Below are 25346 nucleotides of genomic sequence, written 5' to 3'. Positions count from 1 at the left end.
CAATTCTAGGTTACATAACACATCCACTCACATACACTAAAAGTTCTATCACTACCCAACTATAGCTGGGATTCGAACTTGAGATGTGGCCTCACAGAGGCCAACATATTGGCCATTGGTGCAATGCCTCGGCCACATATGCCAATGGTTTTTATGTCGTCTCTTCCTGTTCTTTTTTTTTTTGAAACAAGGTCTCCAGTTTTCGTTTATGATAGTCACTATTGGGCCTAAAAACAATAGGCCCAGCCCAATCCAAAACACTTCATAAAAACGAAACCCAACCCAATTGAGTAGTTAAGGAATATTCTGTCGCTGTCAGTTCAGAGTTCTGAGTCTCAGAGTGTCTCTGTTATCGGAAGCGCTCTCGTTTCTTCGCCGAACCTCATAGAGTCATAGTCATAGTAGTTGCACTCGAAAAATAAAATCAAATAAAGAAAAAACCCTAGAACCGCCATGGATAATTTAAAAGCTTCGTACAAAGACGAAGAGGAAGAAGACGGGGCACCAACCACCGCTGCCGTTGCGGCGGCGGCCGCTGCCGCTGACGCCGTCGTTGGCGACGCCGCGATTCCCAGTGACGCGGTAGCTGCCGGAGGAGGCACCGATACGGAATCAGCCGAAGTTCCTCCTGTAACAACCACCAGCACCGCCTCCGACACGCCAACGGAAGCCCAAAACGACGGCAGATCGGAGCCCGACCCTTCCGACATGTCTGATGACGAACCCGTCTCTGACGAAGGTTCCCTGAAGAAGTCGCCGAAGTCGCCTGCAAGAGACGATGGCGGCGGCGGTGACAACGACGAGGACGACGAGGAACCTCCACCGAAGAAGCAGAAGCAGCTCTCCAAATTGACCGCTGAAACCGTTACCGTTAAGATCGAATCTTCTCCGGTAGCTGCGGAATTGCCAGAAGGAGCTAGCAACGGCGACGCCAATGCGGCCGTGTCAACGCCGGCCACAACGGCCACGGGAACAACGGGGACGAATTCGAAGAAATCTAAGAAGAAGAACAACAATGTGTGGGTAACGAAATCGAAGAAATCAAAGAAGAAGAACAAGGCTAACAACAATAACAACAATCACCACGGCGCAAACGGCGAAGACACGGTGCTTATAACGCCGGTGCCAAGGTTCCCAGACAAGAGCGACGACACGGCGGAGATGAAGATCTGCCTCTCGAAGGTGTACAAGGCGGAGAAGGTTGAGCTGAGCGAGGACCGAATGGTGGCAGGGAGCACGAAGGGCTACAGAATGGTGAGGGCAACGAGAGGGGTGGTTGAAGGAGCGTGGTACTTCGAAATTAGGGTTTTGCATTTGGGGGAAACAGGGCACACACGGTTGGGGTGGTCCACTGAGAAAGGTGACTTGCAGGCACCGGTTGGTTACGATGGGAATAGTTTTGGGTATAGGGATATTGATGGGAGTAAGGTGCATAAGGCTCTGAGGGAGAAGTATGGAGAAGAAGGGTATAAGGAAGGTGATGTTATTGGTTTCTATATCAACTTGCCTGAAGGGGAGAAGTATGCCCCAAAGCCACTGCATTTGGTTTGGTATAAAGGACAGAGATATGTTGTTGCTCAAGATGCTAAGGAAGATCCTCCCAAAGTTGTGCCTGGTGAGTGGTTTTTCTTTTCTTTTTCTTTGTTTTTGTCATGAACTCTGTTATCTTTTACTTTGGTGTAGTTGGTTTTCTGTTTAGTTATTGTGATTTTTGGTGTTTGAGGGTTGTGAATTAGAACTTCAGTTTTTTAGTGGGAATGAAGGCTGAATAATGGGGTTGATGGATGTGATGTGTTATTAGTATTTAACAACGGATGCTTGATTTTTGCTAACTTAGTGGTTTAGCCCAAATTACTTGTTTGTGATTTAGGGTAATGGGGAGGGGGAGGATTTTCAATCATTTTTGTAGTACTGCATGGTTGTGAATGGTTTGATACATTGAGTTATGGAATCCATTATTTTATCTAGACTCGGAAGCATGTGGAGAATACAGCTTGCCATGTTTTCAATCAAAGCCATTTAATGGAAATTGGTAGCAGGTATGGAAGAAGGGAAAGCATTTTAAAAATATGTAAGATATACAAAGCAGATCTGCAGAACATACTGAATAAAAAGTGAAGTCCTTCAACCAGCCATTGCATAGTTAACGGCTGTGAACGATTAATACCTCACGAACAAGCAAAGAAATAGTCAGAAATGCATGTGTCTGTTATTTGTGTGAAGGTGGCCAGAAATAGTCTGAGATTTTGCTCAGAACAGAGACTAGGCACTTAAGATTAAGAAAGCAGACATGAGAGATAGATGGCAGTGATGACACTTTGAGAGTAGCTACCTGAGATGAGATACTTTGTCCAAGCGTGCCCCTCACAGCCAAGAAAAGATGAGAGGGAAGAGAGTGAAATTTGACTGTTGAATGAGGTTTCCCTTGTTTTTCACAAGAGTGGGAAGAGTCAGAAAAATATCCTCTAAAATTTTATAAACTATAGGTTAGAGGATATGAAGCATGGACACTTGTTTTAGGTTGTTGTGTCCACATGTTGGACATATTCCAGATAAACACTTGTCCGACTTGCTGGTGTTCTGTGTCAAACTGTCTTCATAAAAAATAAAAAGTATTTCTCTAGACATGCTTTGACACACCCAAATATGATTGCGTATTGGCATATCTAATCTCATTCTTGGTTTATATTCTTGAAATGAGTTTAGAAATAATGTATATTATTAATTATTAATACAAAAAGTTATCTAAAATATTTTGTATAATTAAAAAACACATCAAAAACAAAAGGCTAGTTTGTACTTTAATATCAATAAAATTTCAAGCTATTATTATAATTTATTTACAAAATTCTATATATTTTATATATATGTTCTGTCCTTATACCTAACAAATTTGAAATTAGCGTGTCGACATTCTTGTGTTGTGTCATACCTCGTGTCCGTTAGACCGTGCTCCATAAGTTATAGAGGTGAGGGCAACGAAATTTTCATATGGCTCCACTATTTTCCCTTAGGTGGATGCAAGAACTTTGTTTTTAATACCTTTAGAAGCAATTTACCTATAAACTTCCTGAATGCCATGTGTTATATCGTCCTTCATCATTGATATCAGTGGCCATAAAAGCATATTGCTATGGCTTCATTTTTAATTCTCTCATTCTTGCTATTCTTTGCTCAAATTGGTATATCCTCTGTGTCAAAAATTCGAATCCTTCTCATAAAATGCCTAGTGTGGTTCTTTGGAAGATAATGTGTGTGTGTGTTAGAAGTAATGCTAGGCTTGTTCCTCTATTGGATTGGTAGACATTGTCATTCTTCCCATTTGACAAAAAGTTTGAATAGTAAGTTATGGATCTAAGACTACATTGGGCCCTCCTTTCTACATTTAATTCCTTATGGTTGGGAATAGACAATAGAAGGTAAAAAAGGGAAGAATTTTGCAAAGGATCAAGCTCCTCTAAAGTGAGGTTGGTAAAGTGAAAAAGTGAGAGTCTAATCACCCTTGATTCAAGATAGTGGGATGCATACGTTATGATTATTATAAGTTCAATGGTAATCAATATCTCACTTTATCATTTTACTAATCTCCTCATTTTAGAGAATCTTTTTCCGCTTGGGAAATATAGGAGATATGAGACTGCAATGTTGGAATAAGGTCATTGATGGTATTGCTTAGCTAGATTTGTCCAAGAACCAGGATGTATGTAAAAATTGGCACATAATTTTTGTGGATACATTAATTGATTGACCCTCAATATAAAATTGGTTGGAAGTGGTTAATAATGCAGAACAGTAAATTTATTGGTTTCTTTATGGCTGTTAATGGAGTTGTTAGACAAAACGCAATTAGATACAATCTAGGCAAATGATAATTGTTTTTGGATCTGGGATTTGATTGTATGCTGCATCTTTGGTTCATTATACACTATAGATATAATCACATTCCTTTTTGAATTCCGCAGACTGAATATCTGCTTATTGGAAACTAGGTGTGCTTGCTCTGTCTTGTTGGTTACTGTAGTAGCAAATCAGATTTTGTAAGTGTCATTGCTTGTGCTGTTATAAATTAAATTCCCTTGCCTATAATATAAATTTTGAATTTCCTTTGCTGTAAGTTGTATTCTAAGTGTTCGATGTTTATAAAAATCACCTGATTCCAAATATCATGTTGTATGCAGGAAGTGAGATATCTTTCTTCAAAAATGGCGTGTGCCAAGGTGTAGCTTTCAAGGATCTTTTTGGTGGTCGATACTACCCTGCTGCTTCAATGTATACTCTCCCCAATGAACCAAACTGCATGGTCAAGTTCAACTTTGGCCCCGACTTTGAATTCTTTCCTGAGGATTTCCAAGATCGGCCGATTCCCAAGCCAATGATCGAAGTTCCCTACCATGGTTTTGATAATCGAGTTGAAAATGGAGAGGCCACTGAGAAGAAACCGTGAAAAGGTTGATGCAGTTTGCATATATTATTAACTACGACTCTGCCTGCAAAACCCTAGCGGTGCACACGCACTCTGCCTCTGCTGCATTTGATATATTTCTTTTTTTTTTTTTCAATTTTAAAAGAAACTTACATTCTTTTCTGTTTCAAGCTTGATCCACTGTACACCGTACCAGCTGAAGGTGACCTATGATTGCACCACCTTTGAAAAGTGTATGTGCTGCACACATGGTCTTATTCTTCTGTAACTCTAGATGGTTCCTGAATTGACTCAAATGACTAGCTTAGCTGTGTAAACTTATGAAACAGAGAAATTGTTCAAGTCGAATATATAAGAATTTCATGGCTTCGATAAGATATTATGCAGTTTCTCTGGCCTTGTATCTTTCCAATATTCTTTTTCTTTTACATCTGTTATATCCATTGTTTACTATGCAGTTATGCATGATTCTTTCACATAATTCGTTACAATCAAGTAAATGGCCTTTGTTCTCAGTACAGGCAAACTTAGAAGAATATAAGAAACAGATACCAAGTGAATATGAATCCCCTCATAGAAAATGGCCTATATGTCGCAGATGGGTTTTTCAAAGCGTAATGATACTCAGGTATAATGCAGTACCACCAATGATATATAGTACATAATATATAACTTCAGTGAACTTATTTTCCTTATATATCTGTTTCATTGTAGATAATGAAATAAGAGACATATTTCAACGTTTTGTTTTGGTCTTTTTTGGTTTCTAAATAAGTAAATTGTAAATTGTATAAGTTCTTTGCTTTGCAAGGGTTCTGATACAATATCAGTAGTATGTTGTTGTGTGATTGTTGTATCTTTAATGAATTGGTGAGTTGAGACCCTCTTGAGAAGACAAGGGATGCAGTGTTTGGTGCCTCTTTGAAGAGAAAGATGGTGTTTTCCTGAAAGATGGCCTCTTCTTGATGCGTTGCATTGCTTGCTTTGCATAGATACTATAAAGGAAATGTGAAGCGGGGTCTTTGAATCTGAGAATGATAAAAAAGAGAACTCTATGCAGTATGAGGATGAACACGACAGCAGCTAAGTCCCACCATTTTGAATATTCAATTCTCATGCCAAGCATGGTTGTGAGTATGGTTTCTCCTTTCAGCTTTGGACCACCTGGTACTAGAGGATCAAACTCCAGCCCAAGCAAATCATTCTTGAATGCTCCCTGCATCCCCAAGAATCATTATTTGGTAAGTCGAATGAATAATGATACATGTGCTCACTTTGCATTGTACATAAATTCTCATTACTATCAAGATGAAGTGTAATTCCCACAAATAGTAATGATCATGTGAGTCAACTGGTTATTCAATACGAAATGAACTAAACACTTTTGGAGTTGAATAACAGATTACTACAGTTTATCATTAGAATCTCGAGATGTAAACTACTTATAATTTGTCATTTTATAATTTTCATATTACAATACTCACCTACACTACTTACGCACTCACACACACAATACTAAGGGTTCACACAATTACACCCACATCTAGCTCAGACAGCTCGAACCCGAGTGGGATCTTTCCGGAGGCACGAGATATGCCATTAGTACAAGCCTCCATTTGATGAAGTTATTTTTTTTTTTTAGAATAAATTACCATTTGTACCTATAAAAGATACAGATGCTGACAAATGTATCCATATAAGAATAAAACGATAATTATAACTAGAGAAGATGGCTTCCGTGTGCTTAGAGTACCCGGACGTTGATTACACAATTGGTCCGTTAGGGTATTTTCGGCACACAGAAACTATCTTCCGTGGATATAATTGTCGTTTTATTTTTATATGGATACATTTAATTTGTTTTTTTTTTATGTTCATTTGATCATAACATACTTTTAAGAGTTTTTATAATGGTAATGATGCTGATGAAGTTATTATTATTACCTGTAATCCCCATGCCCCATAATTAATGTATGAAATTGGGTAACGCCAGAAGAATTTGGGAAGATCAGGGATCTGACGGAAGTAGCCAGCAGTCATCATCATTACACCCTGCACCCATGTTACAACAAGTAATTAATAATAATTATGTTCAAATGGTAAAAATTAGAATAAAGGATACTTTTTGTTCAAAAATATTTTTAATGTTTAATTTGCTTTAATTTCGTCTCTAATATATTAGATAAGTTAGAAGGATAAAATTAAAACTTATTGAAAATGTTAGCAAAAAAATTGAAATTTATCGAAAACGTTAGGGACAAAATTAAAACAAATAAAATATTAAAGATAGAATTTAATTTTCATACACTGTCAGTATAAAGTAAAGTAGTTTTAGATGTGCATCCAATTATGTAATGTCATATCAGTAAAATAACTATATTTTATATTGACCGTGTGAATGGTCATCTAAAATAACAGATGTAACTGCACTGCCAATATATTAAAATTAAACTTATTAAAAATATTTTTAAAACTTTTCGAAAATAATAGAGACAAATTTAATACTTTACTTTTAAAATTATATGACTTACAATATATCCTGCTCCTATTATTACTCCCATGAGGAAGTTGGGAACTAATGAAGCTATGATCATCATGGAACTCTCCACAACCGCAATGCAGCCAATAAGATCAAGGGTGATGTAACAAAGATGTGAAAATTCTGGACGAAACTTGACCATATAATACGTTATGGTGGCAGTGGCAATGGACATCATTGAAACAAAGGGAAATGAAGAGAGAAAATTTGATAGAATGTAGACACTAATTCCATAGTATCCATTAAGCCTTTCTTTATAAAACACCTTCATTTCCTCTATGAAGGAGGGGAAGCCTCCAATGGACAAGAATGTCATGAAACCAGAAATGAAAGCCCCACATGCACCTCTTGCAAAGATGGCTCTGTAACTTGTTCCAACATCAAAGAAGATTGTTCCAACAGATAAAGATAATGCTATGTAGATTGCTAGCCTTATCCAATAGTATCCTACATCCCTACTCATGTTCACCAAAGATCTATGAGTCAATGTTGTTAGTTGCTTCCACCATTTCGCTTCATTCTTGCTTTTGCTTTCACCATCATATCCTTCCTGGAGTAATAATAATAATGATGATTTAGTTAAAATGTGTCTTAAAGATTTTTAATTATAAAATTTTTAAACTTTTTAATCCAATAAATACATACAAATATATTTGAAACTTTAACTTTGTATGTTTTTTTCTTTTTTTATAAAAAGAATTTCAATTAGTAATTTTTACATGTGTTCTAAAAATATATATTAGTTAAATTCTAATAATACTGATAATATCTATAATTTTTTACTCGCTATATATGATTTGACATTAAATTAAATTACTCCTTCTACTAGAAACAAAAATATTCGAAAAGCAATAAAAAATCAATCTAAAAAAGATCTAAAATTATTTTATTTTATATTTTTTAACTATTATTTATTTTATTTTATATTTCTTAATTACCGCTTGAATAATGGATTAATATTATGTGTAATAGGTATATAATTATGAATAATATAGGTTTAATTATAAATATTAAATTAAATAAAATAAAATAATTTTCAATTGTTATCTCCTAGTAGTATTATACAAAATACTAAAAGTTCATTACCATCACTTTTTATTTTTAATGAATCTTTGAAGTTTGAATTAATGTATCTAAATGTATTAATTTAAAAATATACTAAAAAGTGAGATAGAAAGGATAAAGAAATAACTTACAAAGTTGGAGATTTGTTTGATTCTAGTTCTTGCGGCGGTTGCATACTCAGACCAACGGTATCTCTCAATGAGTTTTGCTCTGATTGCGGCAGTTGATAAGTTCCCTAATGATGGTGTTAATGAGTTGTGTTCCTGAAGATGAAAAGCAATAATAATAATAATAATATAATATTAATTAAATTAATTAATTACTCAATGAATTTAATCAAGGGAAGTGATGATTTAATTATGATATAAAGAACATAATACATGGATTCTTTGGGAGGCCATGATGGTGGTTGTGACAGTATCAAAGTCTGAATTAATACAGCGGAGGAAATGATCAGAAGGGTTTCTTCTACTTGGACATGGGAACCCTGCTTTCCCAAAGAACTGCACAAATAAATGGACAAAATCATTTTTCTCATCAAAATAGGCTTTTGTGATCTAAGGCTCTAAGCACCTAAGCTAAACACATCCAAAATATTGAAAAAAATTTAATATGAATTTTTCACCAAAACTTCCTCTAAAATATGTTTAGAGGGAAAGAATTGAGTAAAATGATAAATTAGATCCTCGAAGAATTAATGTCGAATTAATTAGTCCCTGAAAAAAATTATCAATTTGGTCATTTATGATAGTAAACAGTAGATAAATAGAGTAAAACTTTATGAAAGATTGTCATATAGATAACAATTTTTAGAACGAAACTTCATCTGCTTTTAGTAGAATACATGATAAATAAAGCACAATTGATAATAATTATATAAAAATAAAAAAATAATAAATATTTCACCTCATGTAATAACGAAATAACTCTATTTCATTTTGCATTGTCCATCGACGATAATACATACTTTATTAACTTTAAAAATACATGCAAGTCAATCTCCAAATATTTTGGTCATTTAGTGGTTGTTTTATATGATTTTAAATTATTAAAGCCAATTTGTGCATTTTCCAAAAGAGAAAGAATTTGAATCTTTTAAATTTTAAATTTTTATTTTAGAAAATAAAGTATGATCTTTTTTTTTAAATATTTTTTCTTGATTCTATCTATAAAATAAATAGTGAGAGATCACACTTTTTTCTCTAAAGTGAAATTTAAAACTTAGAGAATTTAAATATTAGTAAGCAACACTTTTTTCTTACATTTGAACCAACATTAACTAATTTTATACCTTTTTTCTCCCTTTAAAAGTGTTAAGTCCCTAACATTCTTCTTTAATTTTTAAAACTCAAGAGTTAAAACAACGTACATAACTTATGGTTCAAAAGTTTAAAATACATCTTCTAATACTTATTTGACAACACAAATTTTTTGTTTTGGTTGCCAACTAAGAAAGTAGGAGTGAAAGTTTTCTAATTTTTCAATGTATTTAATGTTATTTTTTCTCATTTATAATAATCTTTAGGCTATTTTATTACCTCTACATATTCTCAATTGTTGGTGTGTAATAACAAATGAATCATAATAATAGATAGATTTAATTATTCTATTAATTTTTATAATTTTATTAAATTTATAATTTTTTTAATTGAATCTCTACATTATTTTTAATTTTATAATTAAGTCATTGTCAGGATAAAAAAATATTAAAATTAATAGAATATTTTTTTATAAATTAAAGATACTCACAATTCAAAAATTAATTAGAACTTTGATTATATATGTTTTGGGAGGAATATTCTGTTAATCTTAACATTTTTTATACGAAAAAATTTAATTATAAAATTAAAAATAGTGCAAAGATTTAATTAAAAAATATATATAAAAATTTAATAAAACTACATAGAGCAATGTAGTAATTAAACCTAATAGATATATATGTACCTCGAGTGAGTTTTCAGTTGGTCCAAAATAAATAGTTTGGCCTCGAGAAAGCAGGAAGAGATCATCAAAAAGTTGAAAAAGCTCACTACTTGGTTGATGAATGGATGAAATTACAGTCTTGCCATCATGAGCAATGTTCCTCAAAGTTTGAACAACAAAATAAGCAGAGGCACTATCAAGGCCAGTGGTTGGTTCATCAAGGAATAAGAGACAAGGCCTTGTTAATATCTCAACTGCTATGCTTACTCTTTTCCTTTCTCCACCACTTATTCCTCTCAAATGCCAATTCCCTATAACCCTATCTGCACAATCTTCAAGACCCATCTCCATTATCGTTCCTTCTACAATCTCATTTACCTCTTCTTTCCTCATTCTTGATGGAAGCCTTAGATTTGCTGAATAACTTATTGTTTCTCTTACTGTTAGTGTTCCCAACAATATGTCTTCTTGGGTCACATAAGCCTATAGTACGAATGTTTACATAACAAAATAATATATTGATTAATTAAAATATAACAAAAAATTATTTATTTTTTTCTTGATATACTAATAAAAAAACCCTTTTTGTATAACTGTCCAATCACTTTAGTTCTTTAAATAATAATCATTTACATAGTAGATATAAAAATTAATCACCATAAATTTATATAAAAATATATGTATTATTTAATTTATTTGTATTATATATTTTATATTTTAATAGTATTTAATATAGATAATTAATTTAGTGACTATTTTCTTTTCTAACATGATTGAACAAACCTTCAACTAACAAACTTTCAAGTATATCTATTACTATCAATTTTTATACATCTGTTTAATTAATGCACATGTAGATGTACGAAAGATATGATGGCCAGATACAGTTATGCAAAATTTTCGTTTTTTTTTTTTTTTTGCTGTGAAAATTAGATGGACGATATATTTTGACATTATAATTTTTGGTATTTTTTAAATTGAGAGTTTGATTTTTGTACAACAAATTAAACCGTTTCATATTTGAAATTAATATCCTAATTCGAAAAGATATCGTTATTAATCCAATATCAAAAATAAAAAGTGGCAAAATTTTTCCCAAAAAGAAATAATAAGATATAAAAATGAAGGATATGGAATAATATACAAAAATAATATATATTGTGATCATAGTTACTTACAACACCACCATAGTCCAATCTTCTTTTCTTTCCATTTAAAAGCACATTTCCAGACAAGATAACATTCCTAGCGAGTCTACCTGTAATCAATAATTCCAATAATAATCTGAGGATGTTAATGTGCCACCATATATATTCATAATAAAAAATGTTATTTGTACATTAAATTAAAATTAATCACCAGTGTATTTGTGTACAAATATATGTGTAGTTTAATTTATTTTTAATGTATATTTATATTTTAACATGTATTTTATACTGGTGGCTAATTTTAGTAGCTGATTTTGGTGTACGCATAACATAATTCATTTATAATTTGTACATACACCTATTTCGTATATATATCAATGCTATGTAACGAACTATGCTTTATTATAATTAATGAAAATATTTCTCTTATTATTAATAACACCTTAAGAATTTGGTAACTGTTCATCATCACCATCCAACAATTTCTAAATCAATTAGTAGAGCCTACCGTCCGATACACATGATTCTGAAAATCTCCACCTACCTTAACTTCTTTTAGTAGTGCATGTTTAATTAATAATTATACAGAACATTTTCGGCGAGGCCACTGTTAGGGCAATATAATAATTTTATATTTAATTTCCATTTAAAGCATAAGCATTAATTTTTCCCTTGGTGACCAAAATACATGACAAATAATAGTGAAATTATTATTACTTGCAACCGTCTCTACCAAGGGTAGATGTTCAATAATAAATGAAATATGCTTTCTAAGATAATGTTCATCCAGATAGAGATGATTCTTTGTTTGATCCCATGAAATAAATAAATAAATAAATGAGGACAGTTGATGGTAGGGCTAACTTTAGCTATGTTAAAACTTTAAATAATTATCTTAGAAAGGCCAAGGAAGAATATTTTCTTTGAAATTAAATGAAGTGACAAATTAAATAGGATACTTTTTTTAAGTTTTCATATATTGCTCATTTATTCTATATAAAAAAGAATCTGTAGCCTGTAGGTAGTATAAATTATTATTGCTTATTATAGAATAAAAATAATCAATTTATATATATTAATAGTGTAAAATATTTTTACATTATTTATCTATTAATAGTAAAAAATAGTAATCATGCTATTTAACTTTCAACAACTGTTTTCTATGTTTTGTTGAGTTTTTGAAAAAATTTTTAGTTAATATTATCAAAGTATTATTTTATACTATTTTTGGCACTTAAAAAATAACCTCTACAATTAATTACCTACACCCTAATTATCTATGCAAGGACATGTTATGGGGCTCTCTTTGGCAGGGTAGAATGGAACATCATGATTTAATAACATGATAAACTACAGAGAAAGACTATTGGGTCTGTTTTACACAGTTATGCAATTACATCTATTTTTTTAGATGATCATTCATGTGGTCAATATAAAATATAATTATTTTTACTGATGTGACATTACGTAATTAAATACACGAGTAAAACTATTTTTTACTGACAGTGCATCAAAATTAGAGAAAAAATGTATCATCCACTTTTTACGTTAATTTTATATTAGAATCTAAATAAACAAATTTTAAACAACAAACTCCCTCCCCCCAAAAAAAAGAGAGAATAAAACAAGAACAAAAAGATGAAAGCCATTTTTGTTAACTTATCTAAACAAATATTCAACTTTTGCAGTATGGTGTCAATGTATCAAATAAAATTGCATGATTTGATGATTTAATATGAAAAATATTTGTCTTTGATCTAAAATAGATAGTCAATGGTAAAAGTTTCTGAAGAAAATCTTTATAATTTAATATGAAAAATATTTGTCTTTGATCTAAAATAGATAGTCAATGGTAAAAGTTTCTGAAGAAAATCTTTATAAGGGTAATTTATTCATTCCCATCTCGTTGGGAGATAACAATAACTAACCCCACCACCATTTGAAATAATAAATATATGAGAAAGAGACATACTTATCACCTTTCAATAAAGTACATTATTTTATTCTATTCTATCATAGGATGATTTGAATCATATCACAATCACATCTAAGAGAAGCATGCAAATTGAAACAATGAACATGATAATCATTAATCAAGTTACTAAAAAAAATGAAGGTTTTTGCAAATGGGTAGTTAATAGTTAATAGGATGTTTAGAAACTTTTATATCATAATTTAGACAAATTATAGAGTGTTTCTATCAACATGCATATTGGCCAATGCAAGGTTTCCCAATGGAAAGTAAAAAAATAAAATAAAATAATAATAATAATAATATAAAAAGCAAAATAGAAGTATATATAATAACGAACATGAAAGCTAAGGCATGAAGAAGCAAATATGAATGAATATTGAATATTATTATTATATTTGATGAAAAGATGGAAATGCAAAGAGTGATGAAAAAAGAATAAAAACCTGCCAAAGAATCAAGAAGAGTGGATTTTCCAGAGCCAGAAGGACCCATAATAGCCATGATTCTGTTAGGTTCAGCATACCCATTCAAGCCATTAAGCAACCTCTTTGTGTGTCCATTGCCAAAGTTTGGAACCACAACAGTTATGTCTTCCCAAACTAGGTACATTCCTCTCTTCTCACTTCCCTCATCATCACCATTACTTCCACTGCTAGTACTTGTAGTAATGCTTTTATTCTCCATTTCTCTCTCAAATCAACAATACTAGACAAAACCCTGTACTTCTAGTACTCTTTGGTTTTTGGAATTAATCAAATATCAAGTAATAATAATATTATATTATATATAACATTGCTGCACAGCTAGCTAGCTTAGATGTGTGTATGTATATATAAATGAAATGTGTGTGCATGATCCACAGAAATGGAAAAATGGGTCACCACTTACAAAGTCACTTTTTAGGTATATATTATTATTATTATTATTATTTTTGGATGAGAAATTAATTAATGGTTTCTTCGTTCTGATCTGTCCAAAACAAAACAACACAAGAGAGTAATATAGATAGGCAGGTATCGTTGTTAAATAATGATGATGGGCTTGGTGATGCATGTGAATTAATTAAGGAGAAGCTGAAAAGGACACATCTCAATCTCAACTAGTTAGGGCAACATCAACTAGAGCTTCTTCACTCTTCGGATAATTATGAAAAGCTGCCTCTACTTTTAGTTTTAAGAGAAAGGAAATAAGTTATATATATATATATAAAGATTAAAAGCTTGATATTTGCATGCAATAGACAAGTGCTTTATTTTGAGCAAAATAATTTATCGCTACCGTTAAATAAAATTTATATATGTTATTATTTTAAATTTTTTATTTTATTTTGTTTGCCAAATAATTCAAAGATTAATTATATTTTATAAAAATATAATATAATTATAAAAATTATTATCATATTATATATATAGAGTTAATATTTAATTTAATTTTTGAAATTTGAGGCCAGGCTCAAATTCATTCTTAAAATTACAATTGGCTTAATTTGAACATCAAAATTTACAATAATAACTCGTGTTAGTCCATGAACTATAATAATGAAGAATTTACAGAAAATTTGAATGAAATAAGTCTCAACCAACTATACCTACTAGAAAAGATTATAATGATCTTTTAGTTGTAAATGTCAAACGTATATGCAATTTCAATTTTTTTACATAATTTTTTGAGTTCTAATATTTAGTTTATTTCTTTTATTTAATTTTGTATTTGATTGCAGACATTTTTACGGGAGAAATTACAACTCACAAAATAAAATTTGACATTTGAAAAATAATGAAAAAAAAGTCATGATGGAACTTGATGGGCATGGACAAGGTCGAGATAATGGTGCGAATTTATTGGTAGGTGTAATGGTCCGTAAAGCAACGCTGTAAATTGGAAAGTCTTTGGTGCTGAAAATGTAGGGCGTGTGATAAATTTAGAGAAGTTGGTTGGAACTTTAGAGAAAAAACTATGGACATAAAGAAACCAAAATCCAATTGACGGCTCTATACAAATTTTTGTTATCAAAATATAGTAATAAAATGTTTAGTCTATCTAGTGATATATCAGACATTTAATTAGTGTATTTAATAAGAAATAGTTAAAATTTTAAATATATTTACTCTAAAAGATGTTAGAATTTTTTTATTTATGTTAAAATTCTTCTTATTTCTTATTATATATATACAAGTTTAGACTTTATTTATTTATTTATTATTATTATTATTATTATTATTAGTATTTTTTATGAAAAAATGTTAAATATTATATTTTTTAAAAAATTGATTTTTTTATTAATGTTATATATAAATATAATTTTAATTTAATAAAATTGTTTAATTAGAGCAAATTAGCACAAATTAGCCACGAATTGTATGTGAAAAACAACGTGAGCTAGCCACGAAAATAGTGTGATTAAATAATTTGACGTTAGCCACGAAAAAAATTGTGGCTAAAAAACTCGGCCTGCATAAATTAGCTATGAATGAAGTGTGGTAGAATTATACTTTTTGATTTGATTATTCTTATTTAGCCACGACATTATGCGTGGACAATATTATACAAATCGTGGTTCTTCGAAGGTTTTCATGATATTTAAAACTGTGGCTAATAACTCTAAAATCGTGGCAAATTAAAAATGCAATCCCCAATTAGCGACAAATATTATTTCGTGGCCAATGTATGGTTGCTACCATTATCTTGAAGTTTAGCCACAATTTTTTTGTGTGGCTAAACCCCTTATTTCTTGTAGTAGTGATTAAAATTAGATCTCCTATAAACTTTTATTGGTTTTCTAACATTCTCACCAAAACGACCATAACAAATTTAATTTGAAAAATTTTGGGACTCTGAAAGTAAGAGTTAAATTTCTGAAAGCTCTAATAATAGATCTCAATTACATATAGAATCAACTGAGCGAAAAATTCAAATCACAGGAAATTAATATATTAAATCAATACGTTGTTATCAGAAATCAACTTAAAAATTAATGCAAGTTATGATTACAAGTTTTAAAATTCATTAAAATTTTAAAAATTAAATTAAATTTGATCTCAAATTTCAGATATCAAAGAAAAATATTAATTGATATTCTTTGCTTTCACTGTTAAAGTTGTTTAGATCTGTTGGTTGGACACAGGGGCTTCCAAAGTCGCAATAACTACCCTACTAAGGTTACAAGACGCAGTAATTACTCTCACCAAACCAACAAACCCCCTAAAATAAATTCCATTATGAAACTCAGAATCAAAAGCAGCATGGGGAACAGGGCTTTGAGGTTTGAACATTGAATATGGACAATAATATGTTGTTGTTTTAACCCTTTTTTTTTTCTATCCTATTTTTCCATGTTTTTTTTAATCACCGTTTATTCTCTGATATTGACACCTCTACACACACAAACTGTCACATATTTCAATTTGAAAAAGTATAGGGTACCAACATATTATTTGTTAATTTATTATTAATAATAATTAATTATTATATTTTAAATACATGTATAAAAAGACGTATTCAAAAAATATATTTATAAAGACATTTCTATTAAACACAGTTATAAAAAAGACATTTTTATTAGACATTTCCATTAAATATAATTATAAATAAGAGTTGACAAAAATTGACAAAAATGCTGTTGGTAACGTAGCAATAACCGTTTCAATTTCAATCTCTTGCTTCTTGGACAATTTCAATAATTAATAGTAACATACGTATACATGATTGTTACTCAAACCAGCTACATGAAAAAAAATGGGGCCGTTTAAAAAAAATGCTATTAATACATATTTTTTGGTGAGGTGGATTTTACCATAATTTCTCCAATAATTAATTTGTTTTTTTGTTTGTTTTCTCTTAAAAAAGAAAACAAAAAAATCACGTCCCATCACTGTTTTTGTTAGCTAGTTCTAAATATAGGAAAGTGTTTAATAAGTAATAGGAAGAGTATTAAGTAATGTTGAATATGAATCACCAACTCCAACTGTGAATTAAATCTTCTGCCACATTATGAATTCAAAATTTGTTCTTTCAATATAATAGTGGGGACCTTTAAATTGACACAGTTTCGTTTCATTGGGCAATGGGCATAGTAAAGCCCCATCTCCTTCTTCATGCAAGCAGAATGTGTTTGCCTATAATCTCGTTTCATACTCTCTTTCCATCATCTTTATTGTCATATTTAAATGCTCCTAGTTCACCTAGCTATCTGGGTTTTTTACTATTTTATTTTAAGATAAACTATTAAAAATACATTCGAATTATTTTTATGCTGATAAAAAAATCTTTAAATCTTGTTATCAACAAAAATATTGTCAAATTATTTTAGAATATGACAAAACATATTCATATGTAACAAAAAATGGAGCACGTTTTTTTATCACGACGTGACATTTTTGTTATATTTTTATTTAAAGATATTTTTGTCGATGATAAAATTTGATAATATTTTTATCAATAAAAAAAATAATTTAGATGTCATTTTTGTAGTTTATCTATTATTTTATTTCAATGTCAAACAATGATCAAGTCCAGTCACACACTTTAACCATGACAAATAAAAAATACCAACGTTTAAAAGGTTTTTTTATATTTGTAATATAAATATATTTTTGACTCATTAATTAGTATATAGATATAAGATAGTATACATTTTATTGATAGAGTATTTGATGACTACAGTATCAGTATATGTTTCATTTTACATTTGAAATTATTTGTCCAAATTTAAATTGATAAGAGAAAATATATATGTGTTGTCATTTCAAATAAAATTCTCTTTCTTTAAATTTGTATAATTTTTGCATAAACGTATTTTTATTTATATGCTGAAATTTTTTTTTGTTTTTATTATGTACTTTTTTATTTTCACTAGTTATAAGAATACTAATGTTTAAGTGGCACATTCTACTACTAACTTAGGATATTAATATTGTTATAAATAAGGATTTCTTCTTTACCATCAAAAACTCTTCTTCTCTAACTGTTATGGAACATTGACAACATGCAAATTTATTACGATCACAGAGAAATAATGACAGAAAAAGAAGGGGTACATTGTCTCTGCTTCTGCATCTATCTATCTCTATTTGTGTGTGCTATTTATTATTAAAATTGTGTTGCACTGCCTCACCCATCATTATATAAGTATCATTGAATTAATTCACTCATTCACTGCCTCACCGATTAAGCTTGTCATGCATGCATGACCAATTTATTAACAACAATTTCAAATGTTTTTAAATATCAATATTTTAATATTTTTAATTGTTAATTCTAATTATAATATATATATATATATATATATATATATATAATAATAATAAATTAATTAAAATTAACTCTTAAAATTATTGGAACACCAATATTTCATAAATATTTAAAAAAATTTCACCTAACTAGCTTTATGTTATTTATTTATTTATTTTTTAATAAGGTAAGACACTTTCAGTTTTTGTATACATATATATTTATATTAAGAATAAAGTTCGATATGTGAATAAATTGAGGAGTTAATGTTGAAATATATATGGATTCGATCGAAAGAAAGGAAACTGATTTGAAACAAAAAGAATTAAAGTAGGCTTTGAATATATAAAGGGCTCTATTTTTATATAGTTATAAATGACTTAATATTAAAAAGAATTTTATCCTGACTTTATTGCAATGATTTTTAATTAATTTAATTGATTATTTTTTTATTATAGTCTGTTTCAATTAATATAATATAGATAATTACAAAACGAATTATTAAAGTAAACAAAATTTTCTATGATTTTCATTTTCAATAATTTGACATTATTGATGAGTGAACCATTGATTTTAATATAAAGAATATAATTCGTGTTTCATTTTCCTCTTGCACCATTTAAAAGTTCTTCTAAGTATTATTAAACTTATGCATTTTTGCAAATAAAAATGATACATTTATTTTACATATTTTTTTTTGAATTAAAGGGAGCTCAACACAATAGGGTGGAGCAATAAAAGGAGCTACAAGTTCATGAAATTATGAAATAAAACCAACTCCTAGCTATCATATGAAAACAAACTACCTCCTAGTTAACTTTGACATGGTGTCAACAACCAAAGGGTTCACCTCCAATCCATTCCTCAGCAAAAGCAAAAGACTTGTTTATAATTTTTCACAAACTGGATGCTTTATTTCGAAACAGTCTGCCATTCCTTTCTATCCAGATTGTCCAGACCACAACAAAGAACCCAATGAACCACCTTTTTCTCTCGACCTTCCATACTGCCATATTTGTCCAGCTTTCGAAGTGGTCCTTGAGATTACCGGGCGAGCACCAACTCCTACCAAACGCATGCAGCCAGGCACACCACACCTGCCATGTGATATCACACCCAAGAAACAAATGGATCACAGTTTCCTCAAACTTAGAACATAGTACACAAAACCTGTCATTCTGGTCAAGAACACGTAATCTACACAGACGATCCTTGGTATTCACCCTTCCAACCAACACAAATCAAGACAAGAGCTCAATCCTTGGAGGGACGAATCCTTTCCATATGACTCGCGTAAAGCTATAGCTAGTGATTTCATCCGGAAGAACTTCCGCCTGCATCGTTTGTACAAAGGAGTCCGTTGAATAAATACCTGTTTTATCAAATTTTCAAATCACAGTATCCTCTCTTTCATTTGTAGGCTTGGCTAGCTGCAAGGTCTCGTGAAGTTGTTTTACATATTTTTAATTGTCTAACTAAAGTGAGAGCTAATTAATTAATAATTGAATATATATATATATATATATATATATACCATAATTTTTTTTATATATGGCCATATTTTATTCTCCTGAATTCATTCAAATAGAACAAAATATATAATTCACTACTCTTGCCAATTACTTTTTCAAATTAGTTACATCTTTTTAATACTAACACTTTTTATTTTGGTGGTGGTTATCAAATTTCCACCCCAAGAAACTCTATTACAATTTTACTCATATTCAATCATTTACTTATTAAAGTACACGTTTCTCCAAGTAATTACTTATACTTTTACACTTTTTTTTATATATTATATTACAAAAATATTGTATTATATTAAAATTAGTCATTAAAATTTTATATTGTTTAATTTATTTTTAATTTATTTTTAATATATATTTTAAATTTTAACATATATTTTATAATAGTGAGTAATTTTGATAACTAATTTTAATATATATCTAACATGGTTAATTATATTGTATGCTTAATTGAATAATCCAAAAAAAAAATATAGTCCATTTTGACAGGATTTCATGTTTTTATTCTTAATAAAAAAATAAAATTCATTCAACCCATCAAAATAGGTTTACAAAAGATAAGAAAGTATAATTTAAAAAATATAAGATAAGAAATTATACTTTATTAAACAATTGAAAAATAAAATTGAAAGAATTTATTTCCTTAATTAAAAGGTAATTGAATCAAATTGAGAGAATAACCCCTTTAAATTAATGTAAATTGATAATGTGTGTTAATTGGATTTAATTCCTATTTCTTTTTTATTTGGAGTTTAACTGCGTTGTTATCATCATCATCATCGTCACATTTATCATCTACATACATCGATATCATTTTACATTTTCACCATTCTTAATGATCTTTTTGAATAATTTTATATTTTCTTTATTTTATTTATTTTTAAACACTTGTTTTTTCATTATACAGTGTCTATTTATTTTTAAACCATATAGTCGTATTAGAGTATACCTAATTTTTTTTTATTTTTTACGATATTTTTTAATTCGATAACTTAAAGATTAATTTATTGCGGATCTAAATTTCAGTTAAAGGTTTATTGCTGGTCAATAGATTATTGCATGTACAAAATGGCCAACATTTAAAATTCTTCAAATCCAATATATAAAAACAAGAATGCTTCCCACACTTTTGGATAAGTAGTATAATAGCATTTTCATAAAAATTAAAGATAAACAAAAAAAAAAAAAGGCCAACTAATTTTTCTCCCGTGTTCCTATAAATTAGTGAAGCTTTCTACACTTTTACAATCCCATTAATTTCATATATTTCAAGTTTCCTAAAACCTGTATACTGATAATTGCCAATTCAGACATACTAATATTGTATAAAAAAAAGTAACATTTGTTAGATTTTATATTTAGGTAAAATACTGTCTTAGTCATTTATGTTTAGTTTAAATCCTAATTTTATTTTTAACGTTATAAATATTTAATTTTTATTATAAATATTTTTTTCATCTAATACTGTAAATATTGTCTTAGTCATTTATGTCTTAGTCTTTTTTTAACGTGACCCGTTTGCTACCTCTAGCTAGGTGTGAGACTGGAGGCTTGTTACCCAATAATTCTATTTTCTTGTTAGAGTTTTTCACTTTTTTGGATTTCAAATGAAGAAGGAAAGATTTAATTTAAATGTGTTTATAAAATTAATTAAAGAGGAGAATATGGAATTTTGATATAGTTATATTTCTGAAAAAAAAAAAAAAACGTTTTTGAGAGAATGAGAAGTTGCTGCATGTACAAAACAGAATTCGAATCTCGATACTTACTTAAACGGACGAGTGAGCTGACCACTCGACCAACCCAAATTAGTTAGATAAATTGAAAGTTAAATGGACTTTATTAAATATTTAGCTAGGATTTCTTAGTTACCTAACAGCACTGAAAGAGAAAAAAAGAGTAATGAAAGTTTAAGTTAATTAATGTGCTAGACTATGTTAATTTGTTTGGGTGGAGTGTGGACCAATTGCTTTGGTTGTAATTAAGCATCATTATTGGTAGAGGTTTGGGTTATATGTGTCATGTGTTCCTGTTTTCTCCTTTAGGTTATATATTAGGTAACTGTATGCGACCCTTGTCTCTTTTAAACCATACATAGAATAAAATTTCAACGTTGAGCTATCGATGAACTATCAAAAATCGAGTTGCATTTAGTTTCTATTTTTTTTAGATTTATAAAAAAAATCAAAAAATAAAATTTTATTTTCTATTTTCACCTCCTATTTTTTTATAAAAATCTGAAAACTAAAAATTTTAAAAATAAAAATACAAACTAAATACATCCTAAAATATTATTATTAGTTATTTTTAAGATTTAAAAACTCAGAATTATTTATTAAAAAATAATTCACTTATTATTTTAGTTAATCTAATTTAACCAAATTCATTATACATTTTGATGAATAAAAATAAAATAATGGAAATTAATCCATATGTTTGTTAATGCCTTAAAAGTAAGGGGATGCTACGGTAAAGATGTCATTTTCATCTTTTCGTAAAGACGTTTTCTATTTTGTAGTTGTTATTGATTTAAAAGCATATCACTAAAAGTGTTGTTTAAAGAGAAAGTGTTACCTTTAATCGTTAACTTGGCTCTGATACCAATTTTTCAATTTGGACTTTTTTTTTAATTTCTTTTTTCGAAATTTCTACTAACTCTTCATATTTTGCTTCGAATAAGTTTATAATTTGTATAGATTCAATTGGTGGTGCTTTGTTTAAGGGATTTTGATAAAAATAATTTGTAACTTCATAATCTAAAGTATTGACCATTTCCACTATTTCTCTTGTATTTGTTATATGATCATTTATTACTAATCCTTGATGTATATTTATAATTCTGATTTCATATTTATAGTTTTTTAACTTTGGCTTAATTTCTATCATAATTATAATATTCTTTTTTGTATGGATTATTGTATATAAAATCTTTTATCTGTTTGTCTTTTCTTTAATATAATTTCTCAAATCCTCAAAAACTTCTTTTATTTCTACACTTTCTCTTGTTTCTAAATATCTTTCTAATTTTTCAACTTCATCCTCCATTTTTTCTTTCAACAGCTTTAATTCTTTTAAATCATAATATTGTTTTTCAGGCATTTATAAATTTTTTAAGTTTAATTCCAACTTGTTTATATTTATTCTTATTTCTATCATTTTTATTATAAGATCATCAATTTCGATCTGAAGATTATTTAATTCCCTTTTATACTCCTCTATTTTACTTTTTAATTTTTTTGCCCTTTTCCTTTTTATTTTATTTTCTGGTTTTTTAATCTTTTTATGCTTCATTATTTATTTTAGAATTTCTACAAACTCTATCATCGATTCATCACTATTTTCTAGAGATTCTATTAATTTTTCTAGCTCTTCAACTTCTCTTTTCAACTTGTCATAGATTATTTTTAGAGCTTCAAATGCTCTTTGATTTATTTCAGAAAACTGTAAATAATTCAAACGATTTTCTCTTTCAAAGAGCTCTTATTTCTTGTTTTGATAAGTTACACATATTTCTTCTTTATTTATTGTCATAATTTAGTATTTAGGGTTTCATTTAATTTTTCGACCTTTTTGTTAATTCTTTTATTTCAGAATTTTCTTCTTTAATTTTTAACTTAGATAAACATAAAGGGCTATTAATTTTAGATTTTCTCATTTGAAAATTTGATGAAACCAATTTTCCTGATGGTTCTTTTAATAATAGAACTGGGTTTTCAATAGCTTTATATTTTGGTATTTCTGTTTTTACAATTTTCTGAAATAATTCATCGACATAAATTCTTTCTCTATTTTTAAATATTATACTATGATGGCTATTTGTTAGAGTATAATTTATTGCATATGTAATTGAAAATGGTTCATCATCTTGTTCCATTAGATTCTTTCTGTGAAATTTATAAGCCAAACTTATAGATCTTCCAAGATTTTCAGTTGATAAAGGTATAGCATATCCAAGATGGGCATTGAATTTAACATTTACGTTTGCCAAATTTCCATGAACAATTTCAATTATTTGATCTATTGGGTCATCAGTAATTCTTTTGTCACAGATTGCTAAACTTATTGGTGAATTAATTCTTTTCATATATGTAGATTTGATTAAGACTTGTATAGTACTAATATGAATCCATCCAATTTTAGATCTTTTTTGTTGATCCTTAATTTTCTCAATCTGTTTACTCAATTCTTCATCATTTATCAAAGCTATTTCAAATTTTCCATTGGCAGATTTTATCTTTATAGGGGCTTCAAGTTGAATTTTTCCATAGTATATTATATTTTTTCTATTAAAGACTTCTTTTAAAAGATTTTGTTTATTAAAATTTTCATTTGATTTGAGATTTAATTCTGTTTTTAGAACAGCCTGTTTTTCGTTATCTAATAAAGCAGTTAATCTATAATAATCAGATTCTTCCGTTAATTCTAAACTTTCTAAATAATTCATAACTAAAAGACTAGGATGAAGATGTACCTTTCTGGAGAAAAACTTCCTTTATTTAGTATATTTTACATAAGGTGTTTTTATCTCCAGAGAGGAGATTGTAGATACTAACTCCAGAGGGGAGTTTAGAACTATTTTTCCCTAAGGAAATTCTTTGTCAGACTACAGAATCGCCTCGGCAGCTTCCTCCTTACTCTCTTAACGTATGACTACTCTTAACCTTCTGCTTTCTGTTTTCTGATGCCTCTTACAATTGCCTAAGTAATCTATTTATAATGGTTGGGTCTGATGGACAATTCCCATCCTTACCCTTCTTATGACGTCATTGCTTACGTCATTGTTTATTATCTTGCACCAGCTACATTGTTGGTGCCTTATGACCTAAGCGCTTACGTCATTATGCAATAATGTTGAGGGATGCTTCAGATGCACTGTCCTCTTCTTTTATCATGTGGGCTTCAGATGCATTGTCCTCTTCTTTTATCATGTGGGTTGATTCCATTTCATTATTGCTTTCTTCAGATATTTCTGAGGCACATAGCTGGCATTTGTGGTCTTCTCTGTCTTTTATCAAATAGCAGAGATTCCTCTTTATCCCTTCAGGGAGTTTTTCTAAAAGTCCAGATAAGTTGTAGAATGCTGATTCAAATTCCACCAGGAGTCTCATCTCTCTTTCTTCAATTTCATTTCTTTTGCTGGACACAAGCAGAGTATTTCTACTTTTATAATTAATCCTTGTGTGAGATTCCTTCGTTATTTTTTGAGTTCTTTCAAAGACCCTTGCTAATGTGCTGGCTAGTCTTCCTTCATGACTGTAAATTGTTAAATCTTGAATTTGATCAATTGGTTGAAAATTTCTTGGGAAGACGGACATGAATATTACTTGGTGTGCTGGAACCAAGCATTCTTCTTCTTCATTAAAAATAGGTTGACTGTTTGTAAATTTTAGGGATACATCCCTTGGATTTACATTGTCAATCATATTTTTAAATCTCTTTACTGCATCAACGAATCCTGCAGGAAACTCACTAATAATTTTTAGATCATTAAAAATTAAAATTGTATCAATTAATCCAT

At 29.4% G+C, this 25346-nt stretch overlaps 2 protein-coding genes across 5 annotated transcripts; one reads left to right on the top strand and one right to left on the bottom strand.

Annotated features, from left to right (window-relative positions):
• The first annotated feature begins 166 nt into the window (after window positions 1-166).
• Window positions 167-4800, top strand: LOC112737194 (protein TRAUCO). Of its 4 annotated transcripts, XR_011869351.1 has the most exons (4): window positions 167-1615; window positions 1969-2039; window positions 3963-4037; window positions 4179-4800. XR_011869351.1 is itself a non-coding variant. In XM_072211214.1 (3 exons), exons 1-2 carry the CDS (start codon window positions 454-456, stop codon window positions 2034-2036), a joined length of 1230 nt encoding a protein of 409 aa, XP_072067315.1. In that variant the 5' UTR covers window positions 167-453; the 3' UTR covers window positions 2037-2039; window positions 4179-4800. The 4 variants fall into 4 exon arrangements, 2 of the variants coding, with proteins under 2 accessions (XP_072067315.1, XP_025642754.1); XR_011869352.1 differs by lacking the exon at window positions 1969-2039; XM_072211214.1 differs by lacking the exon at window positions 3963-4037.
• Window positions 4801-5092: 292 nt separating this feature from the next.
• LOC112737193 (ABC transporter G family member 15) lies at window positions 5093-13920 on the bottom strand. The gene is made up of 8 exons (XM_025786968.3): window positions 13517-13920; window positions 11129-11208; window positions 9972-10433; window positions 8408-8530; window positions 8159-8290; window positions 6955-7512; window positions 6368-6475; window positions 5093-5639 (listed from the first exon to the last, which is right to left on the bottom strand). The coding sequence occupies exons 1-8, from the start codon at window positions 13755-13757 to the stop codon at window positions 5283-5285; spliced, it is 2061 nt and encodes a 686-aa protein (XP_025642753.1). The 5' UTR covers window positions 13758-13920; the 3' UTR covers window positions 5093-5282.
• Between the last annotated feature and the right edge of the window lie 11426 nt (window positions 13921-25346).

Source organism: Arachis hypogaea, chromosome 13 (genome assembly GCF_003086295.3).
Source record: "Arachis hypogaea cultivar Tifrunner chromosome 13, arahy.Tifrunner.gnm2.J5K5, whole genome shotgun sequence".
Taxonomy (NCBI): domain Eukaryota; kingdom Viridiplantae; phylum Streptophyta; class Magnoliopsida; order Fabales; family Fabaceae; genus Arachis; species Arachis hypogaea.
This window is presented reverse-complemented; position numbering and strand designations above follow the sequence as displayed.

Excerpts from the sequence above, each read along its gene's own strand:
- LOC112737194 (XM_025786969.3), top strand. The coding sequence starts at position 454 with ATGGATAATTTAAAAGCTTCGTACAAAGACGAAGAGGAAGAAGACGGG. Across the intron at positions 1,616-4,178 it reads TCCTCCCAAAGTTGTGCCTG|GAAGTGAGATATCTTTCTTC; the intron begins GTGAGTGGTTTT and ends TGTTGTATGCAG.
- LOC112737193 (XM_025786968.3), bottom strand. The coding sequence starts at position 13,757 with ATGGAGAATAAAAGCATTACTACAAGTACTAGCAGTGGAAGTAATGGT. Across the intron at positions 11,209-13,516 it reads TCTTCTTGATTCTTTGGCAG|GTAGACTCGCTAGGAATGTT; the intron begins GTTTTTATTCTT and ends TATTGATTACAG. Across the intron at positions 8,531-9,971 it reads CAACTGAAAACTCACTCGAG|TTCTTTGGGAAAGCAGGGTT; the intron begins GTACATATATAT and ends TTATTTGTGCAG.